We start from the raw sequence: 16,417 nt of genomic DNA on the forward strand, positions 1-16,417 counted from the left end.
GCTGCATGCAGTGACTTTGGTCCATGACTGATCGTTTTCAAGAGCCTAGTTGCCCTAAATATATATATATATATATATATATATATATATATATATATATATATATAGAGAGAGAGAGAGAGAGAGATTGGAGGGAATCACGAGGACAAAAGTTCTTTGAGATTATGGACTTGATAATCAATGGAACTGCAGCATTTTTGTCCTTTATGTTTCCTCCAGTGATCTTGTAAAGTTAAAGCAATGTTAACTCCAAGTTCTCTCCTAAGAATGATCTGATCATATGGTTAACTCAACTATGTAGGTTACAACATGGTGAATTATGTCATTTTTGGTGTCACCGGTGAGTACCCATCTCAAAGAAAAGGGAAAATAACCAAAAAAATCCTAAACATTTTAATTGTGTCAATTCGGTTTTAGACCTTTTGACGATTTGTTAATATTATTTTTTCGGCCAATTTTGACAGGAAAACGCTAACATAGCAATTGTGGTCAACGCTGACATAGACAATTTTTAAACAAAAATTCCGTTTTTCCTTTTTCTATTTTGTTTCTTTCTTTTTCGCCGGTGGCCTGCGAGGGTCACCTGCACCGACCATAGGCAAGGGCAGCCCTTGCTAGATTTGGGCAAGGGCGTGACCCTTGCCAGTGGCCCACGAGGGCTTGCAAGCATTGCCCAATGGTCGGCGAGGGTTGCCCGTCTCTTGCAAGCCGCAATAAAGAAAAAAAATAGGAAAAAAAAAATTCAATTTTTTTTAAAAATTTGCAAAAAATGTCCATGTTCGTGCCATTTTGCCACATAGGTAAGCCGGAGTCCACATCAGTGATTTCCAGCCAAAGTTGGCTGGATGGACTATATTGATAAACTATCAAAAGATTTATAATTCAATTGGTTATGTTAAAAGGTTTAGGACTGTATTAACATAAATGCAATAAATTTAGGATTTTTTTGATAATTTTCTCCAAAGAAAATATAGGTGCTTCATTAACTCGAACTAGTGTTATCTATAACGGTTTGTTCAAGTGATTACTATTCCTTTTTCTTTTACTATGAATGCAACCATCGCGATATTTATGCTTTCGCAGATCAACGAATCATCGTCTCTCCTTAACATACATATCGCTACACATTTGAACTTCGATAATATTGGAACATCACTTCGTCAACAAATCAACGAGGTAAAGAAGAGGTGCAGCTTAGACAACTTTCTGAAGGCACGTCGGGATGCCCCCAGAGAGATAGTCATCTTGTAATAAACTTTATTTGACATGGCAGTCTTCGAATCATCACGATCGAACTGTCTGTCATGTACTTGGCAAGTTGACAGCACTTGAATTAAAGTCGAAGTTTCTACCCAACATGTTTTCTTAACGCAAATTGCGAGAATTCCATAAAAAATCAGCTCAGAAAATGTGTGCCTATATATATATATAATGCCATAATCAAAACTTGTGGTTTAACTTTTGTAGATTAAGGGATAAGCTAGAAACCATCTTCAATGCTCTAGAAGATTGGTGTATTATAACTTAACTGGTTTAAGTTGAGCATCATTTCCGACCTGAACCAGCTCGTTCTAAAGTGAACTAGGTAAGTTCATCAGCAAAAACCTTATGAATGTTACAGATGTACCGATTTTGGGTTTTTAGTCGTCAAAAAATTAGTTTGGGATAAATTTATCACAAGTTAACTAGTTTAGGGTTTTTTGTGATATTAATCCTCTTAAAAATGAACAACAAACTTGCAACCCGGTTTCCTAATCTATCCTAGAACTGGTTGGTTCGGTTCCATATAGGTTTCAGAGTGTCCCAATTTAGATCATGCTCCAAAAATTCTATAGGGGACTTTTATCCCCTCTAGGATTTAGGAATGTCACTTCCCAAGAGGAAAATTTTTTGAAACATCACTACTCTATTCTCCCGTCGACTATTGATAACCAACGTTTCCTGTGAGGCTAAAATATGCAAATTTTACTTTTAGCACCATTCTTGAACAATTTAATTCTTTTGTACATTACTACACACATTTAAAGTAGGGTTAATATCACGAAAAACTCTAAACCGATACACCTGTGATAATTTTACCCCAAACTAATTTGTTGACCACAAAAAACACGACACTGGTACACATATGACAAATTTACCCAAAACTAATTTTTTTATCACCAAAAACCCTAAATTTGTGCATATGTGACAAATTTACCCTATATTAGTTCAGTTAAATTGGATTAATACCACGAAAAATTACAAATTGGTAAACTTGTGACAAATGGAGGATAAAACCCCAAACCGGTACACCCATTAACTGCCACGTATCATCCAACTCAGTAATTTGACGATAAATTTTAACAGAAATTAACGGGGGGTAAAATTGTCATAGGTATACTAGTTTGGAGTTTTTGATGGTCAAAAAATTAGTTTAGGGTAAAATTTGTCACATATGTACCAGTTTAGGATTTTTCGTGGTGTTAACCCTTTTAAAGTAATTATAGTATCACGAGTCAAATGTTCGACTCCCTTTCAATCAATTAGTGGGTTTTCCCTATAAGCGCGTCATGAGATTTAACCATTCTTTCATTGAACCGTGTCGACTTTGCATTCGTTAAGCTACGTTCATCTTGATTATCCTTTAAGTGAAATAGAGAACGTTCGATTCCCCCTTCAATCAATTTGTGGTTTTTCCCTATAAGCGTGTCATGAGCTTTAACCATTTTGTTTTCGACCCATGTCAAGTTTGCATATGTTAAGTTACGTTCATCTTGATTACCCTTTAAATGAATTAGAGAATGTCCGATTCCCTCATCAATCAATTAGTGGGTTTTCCCTATAAGCGCATCATAAGCATTAACCATTCTTTCATCGACCCGTGTCGAGTTCGCATACGTTAAGTTACGTGCATCTTGATTACCCTTTAATAGAAAAAGAGAGTGTTAATCAAGAAGTAAAATATAAAACATGTTCTGAAATTATCATTTCCATCACATGTAGTTCTTTTCGAACTGATATGTAATGCAGCTTCCATTGCAAACATGGCCCCAAACTTCGACTGCTTGTTCTCTAATTCCTTTGCTTTTCTTGTTGCTGGTCTGAATTCAACTTATAACTTTCACGTGGGTTTGGCATTTTACAATAAGATCAGAGGTATGCTGAGTGATAGGTAATGAGTTAGCATAGCTGATTAAAGTTAATTCTCTCACGGATCAGAAAAAGAAAGAAGAAGAAAAAACTCATGTGAATGAACTATTTGAACTGGTAGGGATGGACAGTCGAGAGCCAATTGAGTACATCATCTCATATCACTATAAGCTAAATTCGGAAAATAGGAAGTGGTGTCGAGGTAAAATGGAAAAATGGAAATAGACAATTTTTGGGGGCGATTGTGCATTTCAGTTCCTATCTCCTCTGCCTACTAGGAAAATCCCCAAGGTTTACTTTTAGGAGTAGCATTTGAAGCTTTCTTTGGCATGGACTTTGAGATCTCGCGAATTCCCGAGCCGCCGATTGTGGGAAAAGGAAAAGGAGAATTCAAGGGTTGCGAAGGCCGTGGCGAGGGTGCTGGAGGGGCAGAGATGCAGTGATGTTGAGGGGCTGGGGGGACGGCGGGGGAAGCGTCGGAGGAGGGCATTGGTAACACTTGGTGAAGAGCCCGAACGTGTCGATCTGGTGGATGAAATTGGTCAGGCTTGCCCACCCGCCGAACCCAAACCCAACCACCAGCACCCACCCGACCACGAACATGTTGATCGTGTACGCCCCTATCCATCGGCCCACGAATTTCGGGGGTTGCTCCACCGCGTTCTGCACCACACAAACAATGAAAGATTCCCTTAAGAAAATTGTTTCATGAAAATTCCTTAGGATACATTGCCATTAAATTTTACAGTTTGAATGAATTTCATATTCCAAAATGTAGTAGTGAAATTTGTATGGTACACTGATGAGCAGATTCTCTGCTCTGTGGCAGCTGGAGGACTCCCTTGGTTCTTTTCAGACTTTGTACTATATGGACCATTCATGTCCAACTTACCTTGTCTAGGTAAAAAAACAAGAGAACCCAAAAAAAAAAGTTTTGAACCACTGTTTAAAATGGGTCGGTTGGCATGTCATCATTTGAAAAACTAGCAGGTGTTCGGTGTTCCCACAATAAAAAAGAATAATGAATAATATTGCAATTCTTGAAATTCATCTTATACTAAAAAAAAATAATGCAGAAAAGATGGCATGAAAAGGTGAAAATCTCAGACATCAAATGTATAGGAGAAAGGGCCGGGTCTGGTCTGCTGGACTGTGACCACACGCCATCACTCTGTTTCTTCCCCCTATCTCTTCTACTACACACAACAGCCTTTGTTCATACGCATTAAAACAAACGTGCAGAGAGAGAGAGAGAGAGAGAGGGAGAGATTCTATTCAATTCTTTCCCTAATTCAGTCAAAACTTTCAGAGGCAAACAGCTGTGGCACTGACAAAAAGCATCACTCGCTTTTGCTCAGATTTTCCACAGAGCCAGTGTCACTTTATTTCTTCATTACTGTGGTGAATTCCATACTGGGTCTTGCCTATAACGTTAATAATCTAGGGAAGTTAATGAGAGAGATCAGAGTAAAGATTCAGTGGTTTACTCCCAGAGCCACTGTCACTTCATTTCTTCATTACTGTGGTGAATTGCATACTGGGTCTTTCCTATAATGTTAATCTAGGGGGAGTTAATGAGAGAGATCAGTGTAAAAATTCAGTGGTTTTACCTCCCTAGCAGCTGCGGATTTGAAGGTGAAGATGTGGGCGAGGGCCGGAATGATATAGACGGTGAAGCTGACGAGGAGGGATCCGACGGTGGAGTTGATGGGGCCGAAGAAAGGGAAGATGATGGCCAGGAACCAGATCGGGACGACCACCGGGAGCCTCGCTGCCGCCCGCTTGCACATGCTCTTGCACTCGTGCATCCCTATTGCCTTCTCCCACACGAAGTAGAGCGGTGTGCAGGCGAACCCAAATGTGATGAACTGCACGGAAGCAATGTATATGATCAATGCAAAGGATTTCAATATGGTCGATAAATTATTGAGTTAAGGGAAAAATTAAATGTAGTGGATATGCAAGATTGATCAAATCTGTAATTAACAATAATACTTTCTACCAATAATTTGTCTACTTATAAGTTTAGGAATCATAGAGTTAACAAAGTCGAAGCCGACGAAACCTACTTGGTGAATGAGCATCAGAATGACGGCCATATCACGGAACGGCGACCTGGGGAGGAGCGAGAAGGCGTTGGCGTGGTTGAGGAGCATATCACCGAACGCCCAGTAGACCGCCGACGCCGACGGAAGGGTCAGGGTCAGCACATACACCGTCGCCAACAAGTATATGGCCTTGAACTTCTGGGGCTTCCACATCGCGTGCATGATTTCCCTGCACCAAGAAAGACAAATTAATTTCAGAAAATTGGTATCTCTAGATGGAAAATATTATTTTTATTTTTTTAATTTTTGGGTCCTTCGACTTTTTATTATTATTATTTTTCCTGGGACAACATTAATGCCAGCTTCTAACGCTAAGAGGTCCTTTCATGAAAACAGATCCCTTTTGGGATGCCCCTCATGATAAAAGCAAAAGCAACATGAGAAAGATCGATTGACTTTTCTCCCCATAAAGGAAAAAAGTCTTCAAATTTTACCAAGAAGGACAATAATTTCTTTTTTATGTCATTTTCACCCCCCCTTCTTTTCACCGACAAGAGAAAAGAAGGAAGAAAGAGACAATGAATGAGCTTCTTGATGGCGATTGGTTGCATGATGGATCGCAAGGGGTCAGATCGTGTCCCTCAGGAAGCGCAAGTTCTCTGGCTCCGGTCATTTTCGGACCGGCTTTAAGATAATGTTTTCGAGCAAATTATTAAGAGCGACACAGCATGAACATGAACATGAACATGAACATGAACATGCAGATTTGTAAATAACGTAAAGGACATGGACTGGACAATAAATAGTATAAAATCACTTGAGACAGCACTTACACAGTGACAGCGTGTCCCCCAAATGTGTAGAGAATGTTTGTGGCCCCGGTGAAGTACAGGACCATCTTGGTCGGACCCGAGTGCTTGACCCCTTCCACCTAATCAGAAAAAATTTCAAAATTTCATAACAATAACAACAACAACAAGATATGATTAATTTAGTCACTTGATTTGTGGAAACGGTTGGCTTATGTGTTCGCTCAAATTCACATATTCTAGCCCTTGACAACATGGACGAAAGATTTCTAACATGCAACGAAATCTACTGTCATCGTGAGATCTAGTGAGTCCCTCCCGACCCTACATGTGTCGATCGTTTGACCGGCTCCGTCCACCACGGGACGGTGCTAGCGCGCCCGGACCGAACGTACAATGATCAAGGAGCATGCAATGTTGGAGCATCAAGAGCCATATTCGGGTGTGTGGTGGAATTTGCGTTACCTGGCCGTGGAGGAGGGAGGCGATGGTGAGGTACCAGGCGGTGTAGGTGGTCATGACGAGGCCGAGGAAGGACCAGATGCGGTAGTTGTGGAAGGAAGGGATGAAGACGGTGGTGGCGCAGCACGCCCCGAAGATGTACGTCCACGTCCTCTTGTCCAGGTTGTCGTTTATGTAGTATATGTTGCTGCATTTCCACAAGATTGCAGAGATCACAGACCGAAAACATATTCACATCATTCCGATTCTCTCCCTTTCTCTCTCTCTCTCTCTTTAATGGGTGTTGCATGAATATTATAAAGATTGAGGAGGATAGAGATGAAATAGCAGTCAGAGAGAGAGAGAGAGAGAGCAGAGAGGACAAGGAGAGACCTTGCGCAGGCTATGAGCTGAATGACAGAACCAAACAGAAGGAAAGTGCAGTTAAACGCCAGACCCACGTTCCTCCAGTGCTTCCCCAGCAGCCCATCCAGAACTTCAAACCACTGAAAACGATACAGGAAGGACATGAAACAGGGCATAAAGAAGGAAGAAGAAGAAGACGTGGGTGCTTCTGGGATGGGCTTTTATTCGAGTTTTGCTGTTGTTCTTGTTGTTGTTGGGTGGATTACCTGAATGACATGGTTCCTGAAATCGGCTTTTTCTCGCTCTTTCCTGGTTCTGTACTCCACGTAAAGGGCACTGATGAGGTACGCAGTCCAGCTCCCCAGCAAGCCATAGAAGAGCTGGAAGAGTATGCCCGAGAGCATCCCGAGCTGGGAGAAGGAGTAGGGCAGCGTGAGCAGGACCTGAGCCACCTGAGACACACAGCAATGGAACAGTTGATCGGGGAGATGTTCATCACTACCGAAACGGCCAAAGAAATCCCTAACCAAACAGTGATCTTTATGTGAATCTTGCAGATAACCCATCTCAGGTGAAAAGGGACTAAGAAGGGATGGAATTAGATCTGATTGTGGGAAACCTGGTTTGAAGCGCAGCTGAACCAAGCATCGTAGACGGAACCGCCGTGCCAGAAGAAGTTGGACATCTTGGTCTTGACGCTCGTGGGCTTCCCTTCCTCCGCCTCCATCTCCTCATAGTTCCCCACTATCACTGTCTCCACCACCTTGTCGCTCGCCATCTCTCTCTCTCTCTCTCTCTCTCTCTCTCTCTCTCTCTCTCTCTGCTGTGGCTTCCTCTAGTTGGGGCGACTGACTTGGGGAGTAACTAGACAGCAAGCATGCTGCGAGTCTGAGAAGCAAAGGGGAAGAGGAATGGGGGGTCTGAAGAAAGAATGGAAGTTGGTGGTGTTAATATATAGGTGGATCGATTGGGACAGGATTCGCTAAGGCTGAGGAAAGGCTGTGTCTCCTTTGAAAGGTATGTTAGAGAGAGAGACAGAGAGATGTTTTGGGAAGCGAGCAAAGTATAAGCCATTTCTTTCTCTTTTTTTTTTCCTTTTCCTTTCTTAATTAACGTATGCTATTGCTTGTATGGAAAATAAAAAACATTGCATGCTCAAAGACCAGCCCATTTCAACCTTTGATCATATATTCGACAAAAAAAATAATAACAATACAAATGATCCCTAAACTTTAATTCGATATGCGATGTGATCCCTGAACTTTTAATTTGTTAAACGTGGCCCTTGAACTTAAATTAATACTAAGGATAATATTGAATATTTTCATATAGTTCAAGAATTAAGTGGAGCATGTATAAAAAAAATTAAAAGTTCATGGACTACATTGTACATCGGGTTAAAGTTCAGGGACCAAACTAGATAAATTAAAAGTTCAGGAATCATATTACACATTAAATTAAATTTCATGGACCATTTGTATTTTTTTTCCTCAAAAAAAAAAAAAAAGAGCCTTTGATCATGTGGACTTTAGCATGAGACCCTCGTGACAACAGCTCGCTTGTAAGGTTGTGACCGATGAACCTGTTTACAAAGACGAACACAAAGGAGCGATGGACGAAGATGAAAGAGCCTAGCATTGCATGAACTCACGCACATGTATGGATTAGGAGCTCAACATAAATTTGATTAGGTGCTTTCCATTTGCATTTTTTCTGACTAAATTGTAAATATAAGTCTTTATTGCACTCCCCACGCTTATTTTGCTCTCGATCTAATCCCTCTTTTTTCAACTTTGCAAAGACGGGGTAGCAAAACACCTAATTCAAGCGTTGCTTACGTCTCCGTTCCACCGTTTAAAAAACCTCTTGTGCGCACACACGAATCCGACACGGGACCGAAACCCTTGCGCCACGATCGACTTTACATTCTTATCACGCGGGCCAATATCGTGACTCGAGTCGAAATTAGCGATGTATTTCACAACTCGAGATTCATCCCACATAAAAAAGTTAAAGTAAATTTTCATTAGAGAGTAAAAGAGTGATGGTGGGCTAGAAATGGTGAGTCCGACGAGCCAAGTTGTGGTCTTCGATGCCTTTGTTGCATTGAAGACTTTTGGAGTTTAGCTCATGATTAAAATAATACTGTGCATTTTGGTGGAACTCTCCCTCTTCTTAATTGATTTTTCTTAGGGAGCGTGAGCGGCTTCTCCGCACGAGCGGGTCTCCACGCTTCCCAACCACGAAGTGTCACAATTTTTTGCTTTGATTAAATTGGCCACTTTCCCCCTTTTTTCTTGCAAATTAATTTGTCTAATTAAGCCACGTGGATTATTTGTAATCCATTTTTTACGCAAGATGAGAAAAAGAAAAGGATAAAATTTCCAAATAAGAGCCTGAAGTTCCCTTACTTTCTTAAATAAAAGCTTAAAGTGAACATTATTTCAAATAAGAACTTGAAGTGCTCTCTCAAATGAATACTCTTAATTGGTATTTTCCCAAAGAAAAGGAGATGGATCTCATGCCCAAAAATGAAAAAGAGTGAATGAAATTAGCCACGAATAGCGTATAGTACCACGGCTTGGTTTACCATAATAGAAACTGCCTTGCCACGTTAGGCATGACTCGGTGCGGTTAGCATCGCAAGCACCTCTCAAATTCGTGTGTAAGAGCGCTTTGAAGCATAGTCGACAAGCACGCGACCGCGAGAAATTAACAATCATTCGTCACCATCTTTGGGGGTAAATAAGGAATTAACTTAGAAGGAAGGTCGAAGAAGCTTTGGGTTTCCAATCACATTCGCCATACGTTGATCAATTGTATAAAAGATTGGGGCAATTTTCGAGACCAAGGTTAAAATAAGGGCGAGGCACGCGATGGCAAGGGGTAGAGACAATTTGGCAGAAGACCCTCCTTTTGTTTTCGAAAAACAAGGTAAAAAGAAGAAGAAGAAGAAGAAGAAGAAGAGAGAGAAAGGGAGAGAGAATATGCAAGAACGAGAAGGAACAAGTGAAGGGAATTATAACAAGGTAGACCGCATGATTGCAGCCAAACGGGCGTGGTCGCTTTACAAGAAGATGAAAGCTGCTTTTCTCACATGGCATAGCTCTTGCTTGAATTCCATAATAATAATAATAATTATTATTATAATTATAATAACAACAATTGTAATGATAAAAATTATAATAATATTTATCTTTTCTACCCCCTCTCTCTCTTCTTCGTTTGCGCAAAACCCGAAAAGTCTATACTCACATGCACTCTATCTATCTATCTAATAAGATAAATATGTGTATATATCTTATATATATAGATATATAAATAGATTTAATAAATATAAGGAGCCAATTTTAGGAGTGGTTAGACCATCATGTGCCCTTGGAAAGAGCATCGGGTAATTAGTCTATAGTATATTGTGGAGAAATTTGTCTTGGTATGCTCTTCATATTCCCTACTTTCTCTTGGTTCAGTACAACTTATTATTTCGCCTCTTCTTGAGAATAGTAATCTTATCTTGCTCTTTCATCTTCCTCGTGTAGCAATTTATTTTGATTGTAGTTTGGGTAGCTAACCTAGCGAATTAAACGGGTCGGTTTCGCGGAAAAAAATCATATCTAGAGTGAAATTACGGATATATGATTTGAAAAGGCTCGAATTTAGTGAGACGTGTGGTGAGAATACGAATAGGTAAATCTCGTATGTTGTAATAAACTAGAGAGAAAAGCACATATTTACGTATGCAATCCTTTTCATTATTTTTATTGTGATTAGGGTAACTAACCTAGCGCATTAAACGGGCCGATTTCGCGGAAAAGATCATATCAAAGTAAAATTACGGGTATATGATTTGAAAAAGCTTGAATTTAGGGAGACACGTGGTGAGAATATGATGAATCGCGTATTTTATAATAAACTAGCGAGAAAAGCACATATTTATGTTTGCAAAGATGGAAAGAAAAATTGAATAAAGGAAGAGAAATTGTGATTTGGCTTGTTTCAAGATATTAGTTTTAATTGTTGAAGACTATGGAATGCTTAAATGTAGATTTTCTATCTATAAGAGGTTGATGGGCTATTGTACGGACTCTTTTACATTACCATTTGACTCATTGTATAGGAAAAAAGAGAGGTTATTATCTGTTGGGTACCAATTATGGATATTATCGGAACATTCTGAAAAAAAATTGGAGGTTAAAAGGGGTGGATGGGTTTGCTTCAAAATGTACTAGCAAATTAGCACACGTGTTGGGTATGACAAGAAATAGTTCAAAAGCAAAATTGATAAATAATAAAATAATAGGTGTGATAAATTTACCAAAAACTAATTTTTTGACCACAAAAAACCTCAAACTAGTACACTCGTGACAAATTTACCCTCTGATAATTTTCGTTAAATTTTACAATCAAATTTTTGAATTGGACACTACGTGGCAATTGATGAGTATACTAGTTTGGGGTTTTACCCTCTATTTATCATAAGTGTAATAATTTATGATTTTTCGTGATATTAATCTAATTTAATAAAGGAGTTTTGGGTTTTTGGTGGTTAAAAAATTAGTTTGAGATAAATTTATCATAGGTATATCAGTTTGAAATTTTTTGTGGTCAAAAAAATAGTTTAGGGTAAATTTGTCACATGTGTACTAGTTTATGATTTTTCGTGGTATTAACTCTAAAATAATATATAAAGATTTTGATCCATTTTTTAAAATAATCACGATTGTCTTTAAGGAAAAAGATGAGAGATTTATGGAAAACTTGGCAATCATTTTCACTTTAAAATTAGAAAGTAAGAGATTCATTGATTACTTTTTAATCATCTCGATTATCATAAACTACGATTTTATATATATATATATATACAAAATTATATATATATACAAAATCGTAGTTTATATATAGTTATGTGTGGTCATAAGGTATTTTATATATATACATGGGTTTTTTTAGTAGAATATCTTTTGTAAAAGTTCGAGGTTAAAGTGACCATTGGGTAATTGATATTAGTATATTTACGGATACAGGTAAAAAATTGCATGTTCTTTTAAATCATTATAATGTCGAAATTTGCGTAGCTATTTAATGTCCCAATGTGCTGTCTAACACCGAAATGTTGTTAGAAATTGTACAATGCATATAATGTTGTCATACCGCTGGTTTGAGTTTCTTTTTTAATTTGGAACCAGATTTCGTTTGTTTCGCGAAAAATAAAAAATTTGAAAAGCATTTTCCTAAAAAATGTTGGGCTGTGTTGCTTACAAAAATGACTATACGAAAAATATTTTCATCGTCCATGAAAATGTTTACACATAAATTATTGTCAATAATAATAACATTTTCTATTGACTAATTATTTCAAGCGATGCAAGCAATTATTTTTAGGAAAATGTTATCCAAATCTTTCATTTTACAACACCCAATTATTATGCTAGCCAACCCTTTGTTCGTTATGCCGAAGGGATCATACTTAAGAAACATCATGAATGTTGATGCTTTTTCTTTTTAGTTCGAGAACTCAACCGATCGCCAAAATTTGGCCTATATTTAAAAGGGTAAACAATAATTTTCTAATTTTATATATGGATTTTATCAAAAAGCCTTATTATACCAATGTTGTCGTATCAGTCGAAAGGCTAATTTTTGAACCTTCGATCCGACGACCCGTTTTCGGCATTATCAGGAAGTTTGCGATCTCTCGATTGTTAAATTACAACAGAAAAATGGAGGTTACAAGCTTGCCAACGCAACAAAAATTAACTCAATTGAACAAAAGACGAAAGCGTAATTTTTGGTCCAAGTATGGTTAAACTTTCATGAGGTCCAATTCAATCTCGGATGCCTGCAACCATAACTAGGGCATCACGACTGGCACGAAACTTTCCAAATCTCTTAGATACGAGATGATTCAAGCTATTTTTATGATGGCTTGATATCAAAAGGTAATGTTACCCACCCATGGATAGCTCAGTTGGTTAGGGCGTACTTGAGATTGTGTGGTTAGGCGCACTGGTCCCAGGTTCGATTCCCCAGCTGAGCACTTGTGATTTAAGTGGGGGGTCATGGCGGTGGGTTGCTGTGCTAGTCTCCCCCGAGGAATAATCGAGGTGCGTGCAAGCTGGCCCGGACACCTCGGTTACCCAAAAAAAAAAAAGAAGAAGGTAATGTTGGATCCCTTGGCCTAGGACATCACTTGACATTCCCAACCTAGGACATGACTAGAAGATGTGATATCCAAAGACTACTGCCGGGGGCGTTAACCATTTCGAACATGTAACCGAGCGCCCGAATCTACAACTCCGAGTTTATGGAAATAGACCCGAAGCGCCTTTTTTCCTTGGATGTTTGTTGAAATAGATAGATCAGCGGTGACTCAAAAACAAATACTTAGGAAAAATTATCCAAAAAGTCCTACACTTATTGTACAGTGATCAATTCAATCCTAAATCTTTCAATTATCTAATCTAGTCATATACTTTTTGACAACTTTTCAATTTAGTCCTAAACTTTTTGATGATTTGTCAATTTAGTCCTAAACCTTTTTGCGATTTGTTAATTTAGTCCTTCTATCCAATTTAGAACGGAAGTTGTTGATGTGGCGGTCTAGTCAGTGTTAGCCGTCTTACGTGACACGGTCGGCACTAACGTGTTTAATAATTTCTTTTTTATTTGCTTTTCTGCCTTTTATTTTATTTTCTTTCTTTCTTTTTTTCTTTTTCCCTTTTTCCCTCCACTGGCCATTGTCGGGCCTCGGGTGACCCTCAATCGATCCGGTAAGGGCGGCCCTCGCCTGAGGCTAGTGGAGGTGATGCCCGGCGATGGCTAATGGATGGAATAAATAAAAAATAAAAAATAAAAAAAGAAAAGAAATAGAAATATAAAAGGAAAGGAAAAAAGAAAAAAATTTGAAAAAATTATAAAAATTGTCTAGGGCAGCGGTTTCCGGCCAAATTGGCTAGAAGGACTAAACTGGCAAATCGTTAAAAGGTTTAAGACTATATTGATAAATCATCAAAATGCTTAGGACTAAATAGATACAATTGAAAGGTATACGATTAAATTAATAAGTTGTCAAATGTTTGGAATTAAATTGACACAATCAAAATGTTTAGAACTAAATTTATCGTAAATTTATGACTTTTTGAATAATTTTCTCTGAATACTTAATATGTTGATCGTTGTTTAGTAGATTACCTGAACCTAAAATTGGGGAAGATTTTGAAAAAGAAGCATGCTAAGTTGGCGATCTAGGTTTGCGACATATGAGGTGCTATAGGGCATCCTTGCGGTGATGCGGCTATAGATAGCTAAAGGCCGTACATTTGACACAAGTACGTGAACTAAGGCCTTGTGCTTGCCAATCATGCTTTTTAAAACTTGTTTTCAAAATAAAAACTTCATTTTTCAAATGACTCCACACAATTTCATTTAAATTCTCATCACACCACCTCGTTACGCCTTGCGTCATTGTCATTTACATTGCCATATCATTATTCGCATATGTCATATTTACATGCCATGCCACATCACACGTTGCGTCATTTTGTTGTGTACTCGGCACATGTGATTTTTAATCGTTAAATGTTACATCTCCATGAATTTCATATTTCCAAAATACATAGCCGGATACAACCGGCTCATTCTTGGTCGCAATATGATGTGCCCTATTTCGCTTATCTTACGATTCCACAAAGGCATCGTGGGATGTTTACCTTTACTCACGACTAACCTAAAATCCAGACCCAGGACTCATTTTTTTACATACATGAACCAGTCATCTTGCACACCGCGGTTAGATAAATTAATTTTTTTTTATGAAACTATGTGAGAGTTGTAGATGTTCAATCGATCTATATAATAGAAATAGATCGATAGGGACTCGACTGTTTTGAAAAATTCAAAATTAATTTAGTAGGAATCTCAGAGGTAGATTAAGACATGGATAATGATAGTCCCTGAACTTTGACCTAATATGCAATATGGATTCTAAACGTTTAATTTATTCAATGTGGTCCTTAAACTTTCATTCAATATGCAATGTTATCCCTAAACTTGTAATTTGTTCAATATAGATCATAAACTTTTGATACATGTTCAAGTTAGCCCTTGGACTATATGAAAATGTTCAATGTTATTCTTTCATTTATTTAAGTTTGGGGACAACATTAAACATTTTCATATAAACCTGGGACTAAATTTAACATGTATTAAAAGTTCATGGATAATATTAAACAAATTGAAAGTTTAGGGATGACATTGCACATTGAGCTAGAGTTTAGAGATCATATTGAACAAATTAAAAATTTAGAAGACAATATTATTTATTAGGTCAAAATTTATGGATTATTTGTATCATTTTTCCATTAAAAAATAGCTAGAAACGTTTAGGCGCCATCCATAGGCCACAGATTTGGAGGTGCTACAAAGTACTTTTTATCCCTTCACTTGTTATATAGGTAGATTTTAGCCATGATTTGTTGAACAACTTTCCTGATTGCAAGACATAAAAGCCACATAAATCTAACAGAACTTGGCGATTCATGCTTCCTGATAAAGGGTCCATGTCCTCAACTATGCTACTTTCCTCATGATCACAGTACTAATCAAAAGTAAGATACCTGTATTGAGCTGCAAAATATAAAAAGAAAAAAAACCCATGAAAAACTTGTAAAATCTCCAGATATTTCCCCAACTTCTGATACAGTGACAGTGCAATAATCACAGCACACCACCCTCAAGACACGAAAACAAATGTAAAATATTATTGCTAGGCTTGCATAGCTCCAGCCAGTTGTCTGATTCAGACAAGCGAGAATTTAACCCAGAGAGGCTACTCATTGTGACCTATCCCACGATGCAGCAAGATCATAATGAATTTTGTCTTCTTTTCAATAACTCAGTTTATTAAAAAGCAGGAGATGGACAGCGAATAAGGGGCCAAATTCTCTAAAAAACCCCCAATTTTAGTCTTTGTCTTAATTATATCTCAAATTTTTTTTTGTCTCATAAAAAATCCCAAACTTTTACTTTTGTCCCAAATCTACCCCGTTTACTATTCGTCTAATTTTTTAATATTATTTTTTATTTTTTCGAATTTTTTTCTTTTCTTTTCTTTTTCCTTTCCTTTTCTTTTTTTTTTTTATCACCTTCAACCTCTGGCCGGCGAGGTCGGCCTCGCCGTTGCTGGGCGAGGCCGAGCCTCGCCAGATCGGCGAGGCTCGGCCTCGCCCGGACTCGCGAGGTTCGGCCTCGGCCGACCTCGCCGTTCCGGGCGAGGCCGACCTCGCCCCGGCCGGCGGGGCCAAGCCTCGCCGGTGCCGGCGGGGCCGAGCCTCGCCGGATCCGGCGAGGCTCGGCCCGCCAGCCGCCGGCGAGGTCGGCCGAGGCCGAACCTCGCAACGACGAGGCCGACCGGCGAGGCTAGGCCCCGCCGGCGGTGGCGAGGCTCGGCCTCGCCCAGAATGGCGAGGCCGACCTCGCCGCCGCGGGGGCTACCTCGCCGGCCGGCGAGGCTCGGCCTCGCCAAGAACGGCGAGGCCGACCTCGCCGCCGGCGGCGGGGCTCGGCCTCGCCCGGAACGGCGAGGCCGACCTCGCCGGCCGGCGCGGGGCTCGGCCTCGCCCGGAA

The 16,417-nt window shown here is 39.2% G+C and overlaps 1 protein-coding gene across 1 annotated transcript; it reads right to left on the bottom strand.

The window, feature by feature from the left end:
* Window positions 1–3,221: 3,221 nt before the first annotated feature.
* Window positions 3,222–7,821, bottom strand: LOC115681576 (auxin transporter-like protein 5). The gene is made up of 8 exons (XM_030605555.2): window positions 7,413–7,821; window positions 7,060–7,245; window positions 6,821–6,933; window positions 6,452–6,635; window positions 6,011–6,108; window positions 5,199–5,406; window positions 4,740–4,997; window positions 3,222–3,792 (listed from the first exon to the last, which is right to left on the bottom strand). Exons 1-8 carry the CDS (start codon window positions 7,569–7,571, stop codon window positions 3,520–3,522), a joined length of 1,479 nt encoding a protein of 492 aa, XP_030461415.1. The 5' UTR covers window positions 7,572–7,821; the 3' UTR covers window positions 3,222–3,519.
* Between the last annotated feature and the right edge of the window lie 8,596 nt (window positions 7,822–16,417).

The sequence above is a fragment of the Syzygium oleosum genome, unplaced genomic scaffold, assembly GCF_021117445.2.
Source record: "Syzygium oleosum isolate NSW1041296 unplaced genomic scaffold, Sole_v2.1 Sole_v2.02, whole genome shotgun sequence".
In the NCBI taxonomy this organism is placed as follows: domain Eukaryota; kingdom Viridiplantae; phylum Streptophyta; class Magnoliopsida; order Myrtales; family Myrtaceae; genus Syzygium; species Syzygium oleosum.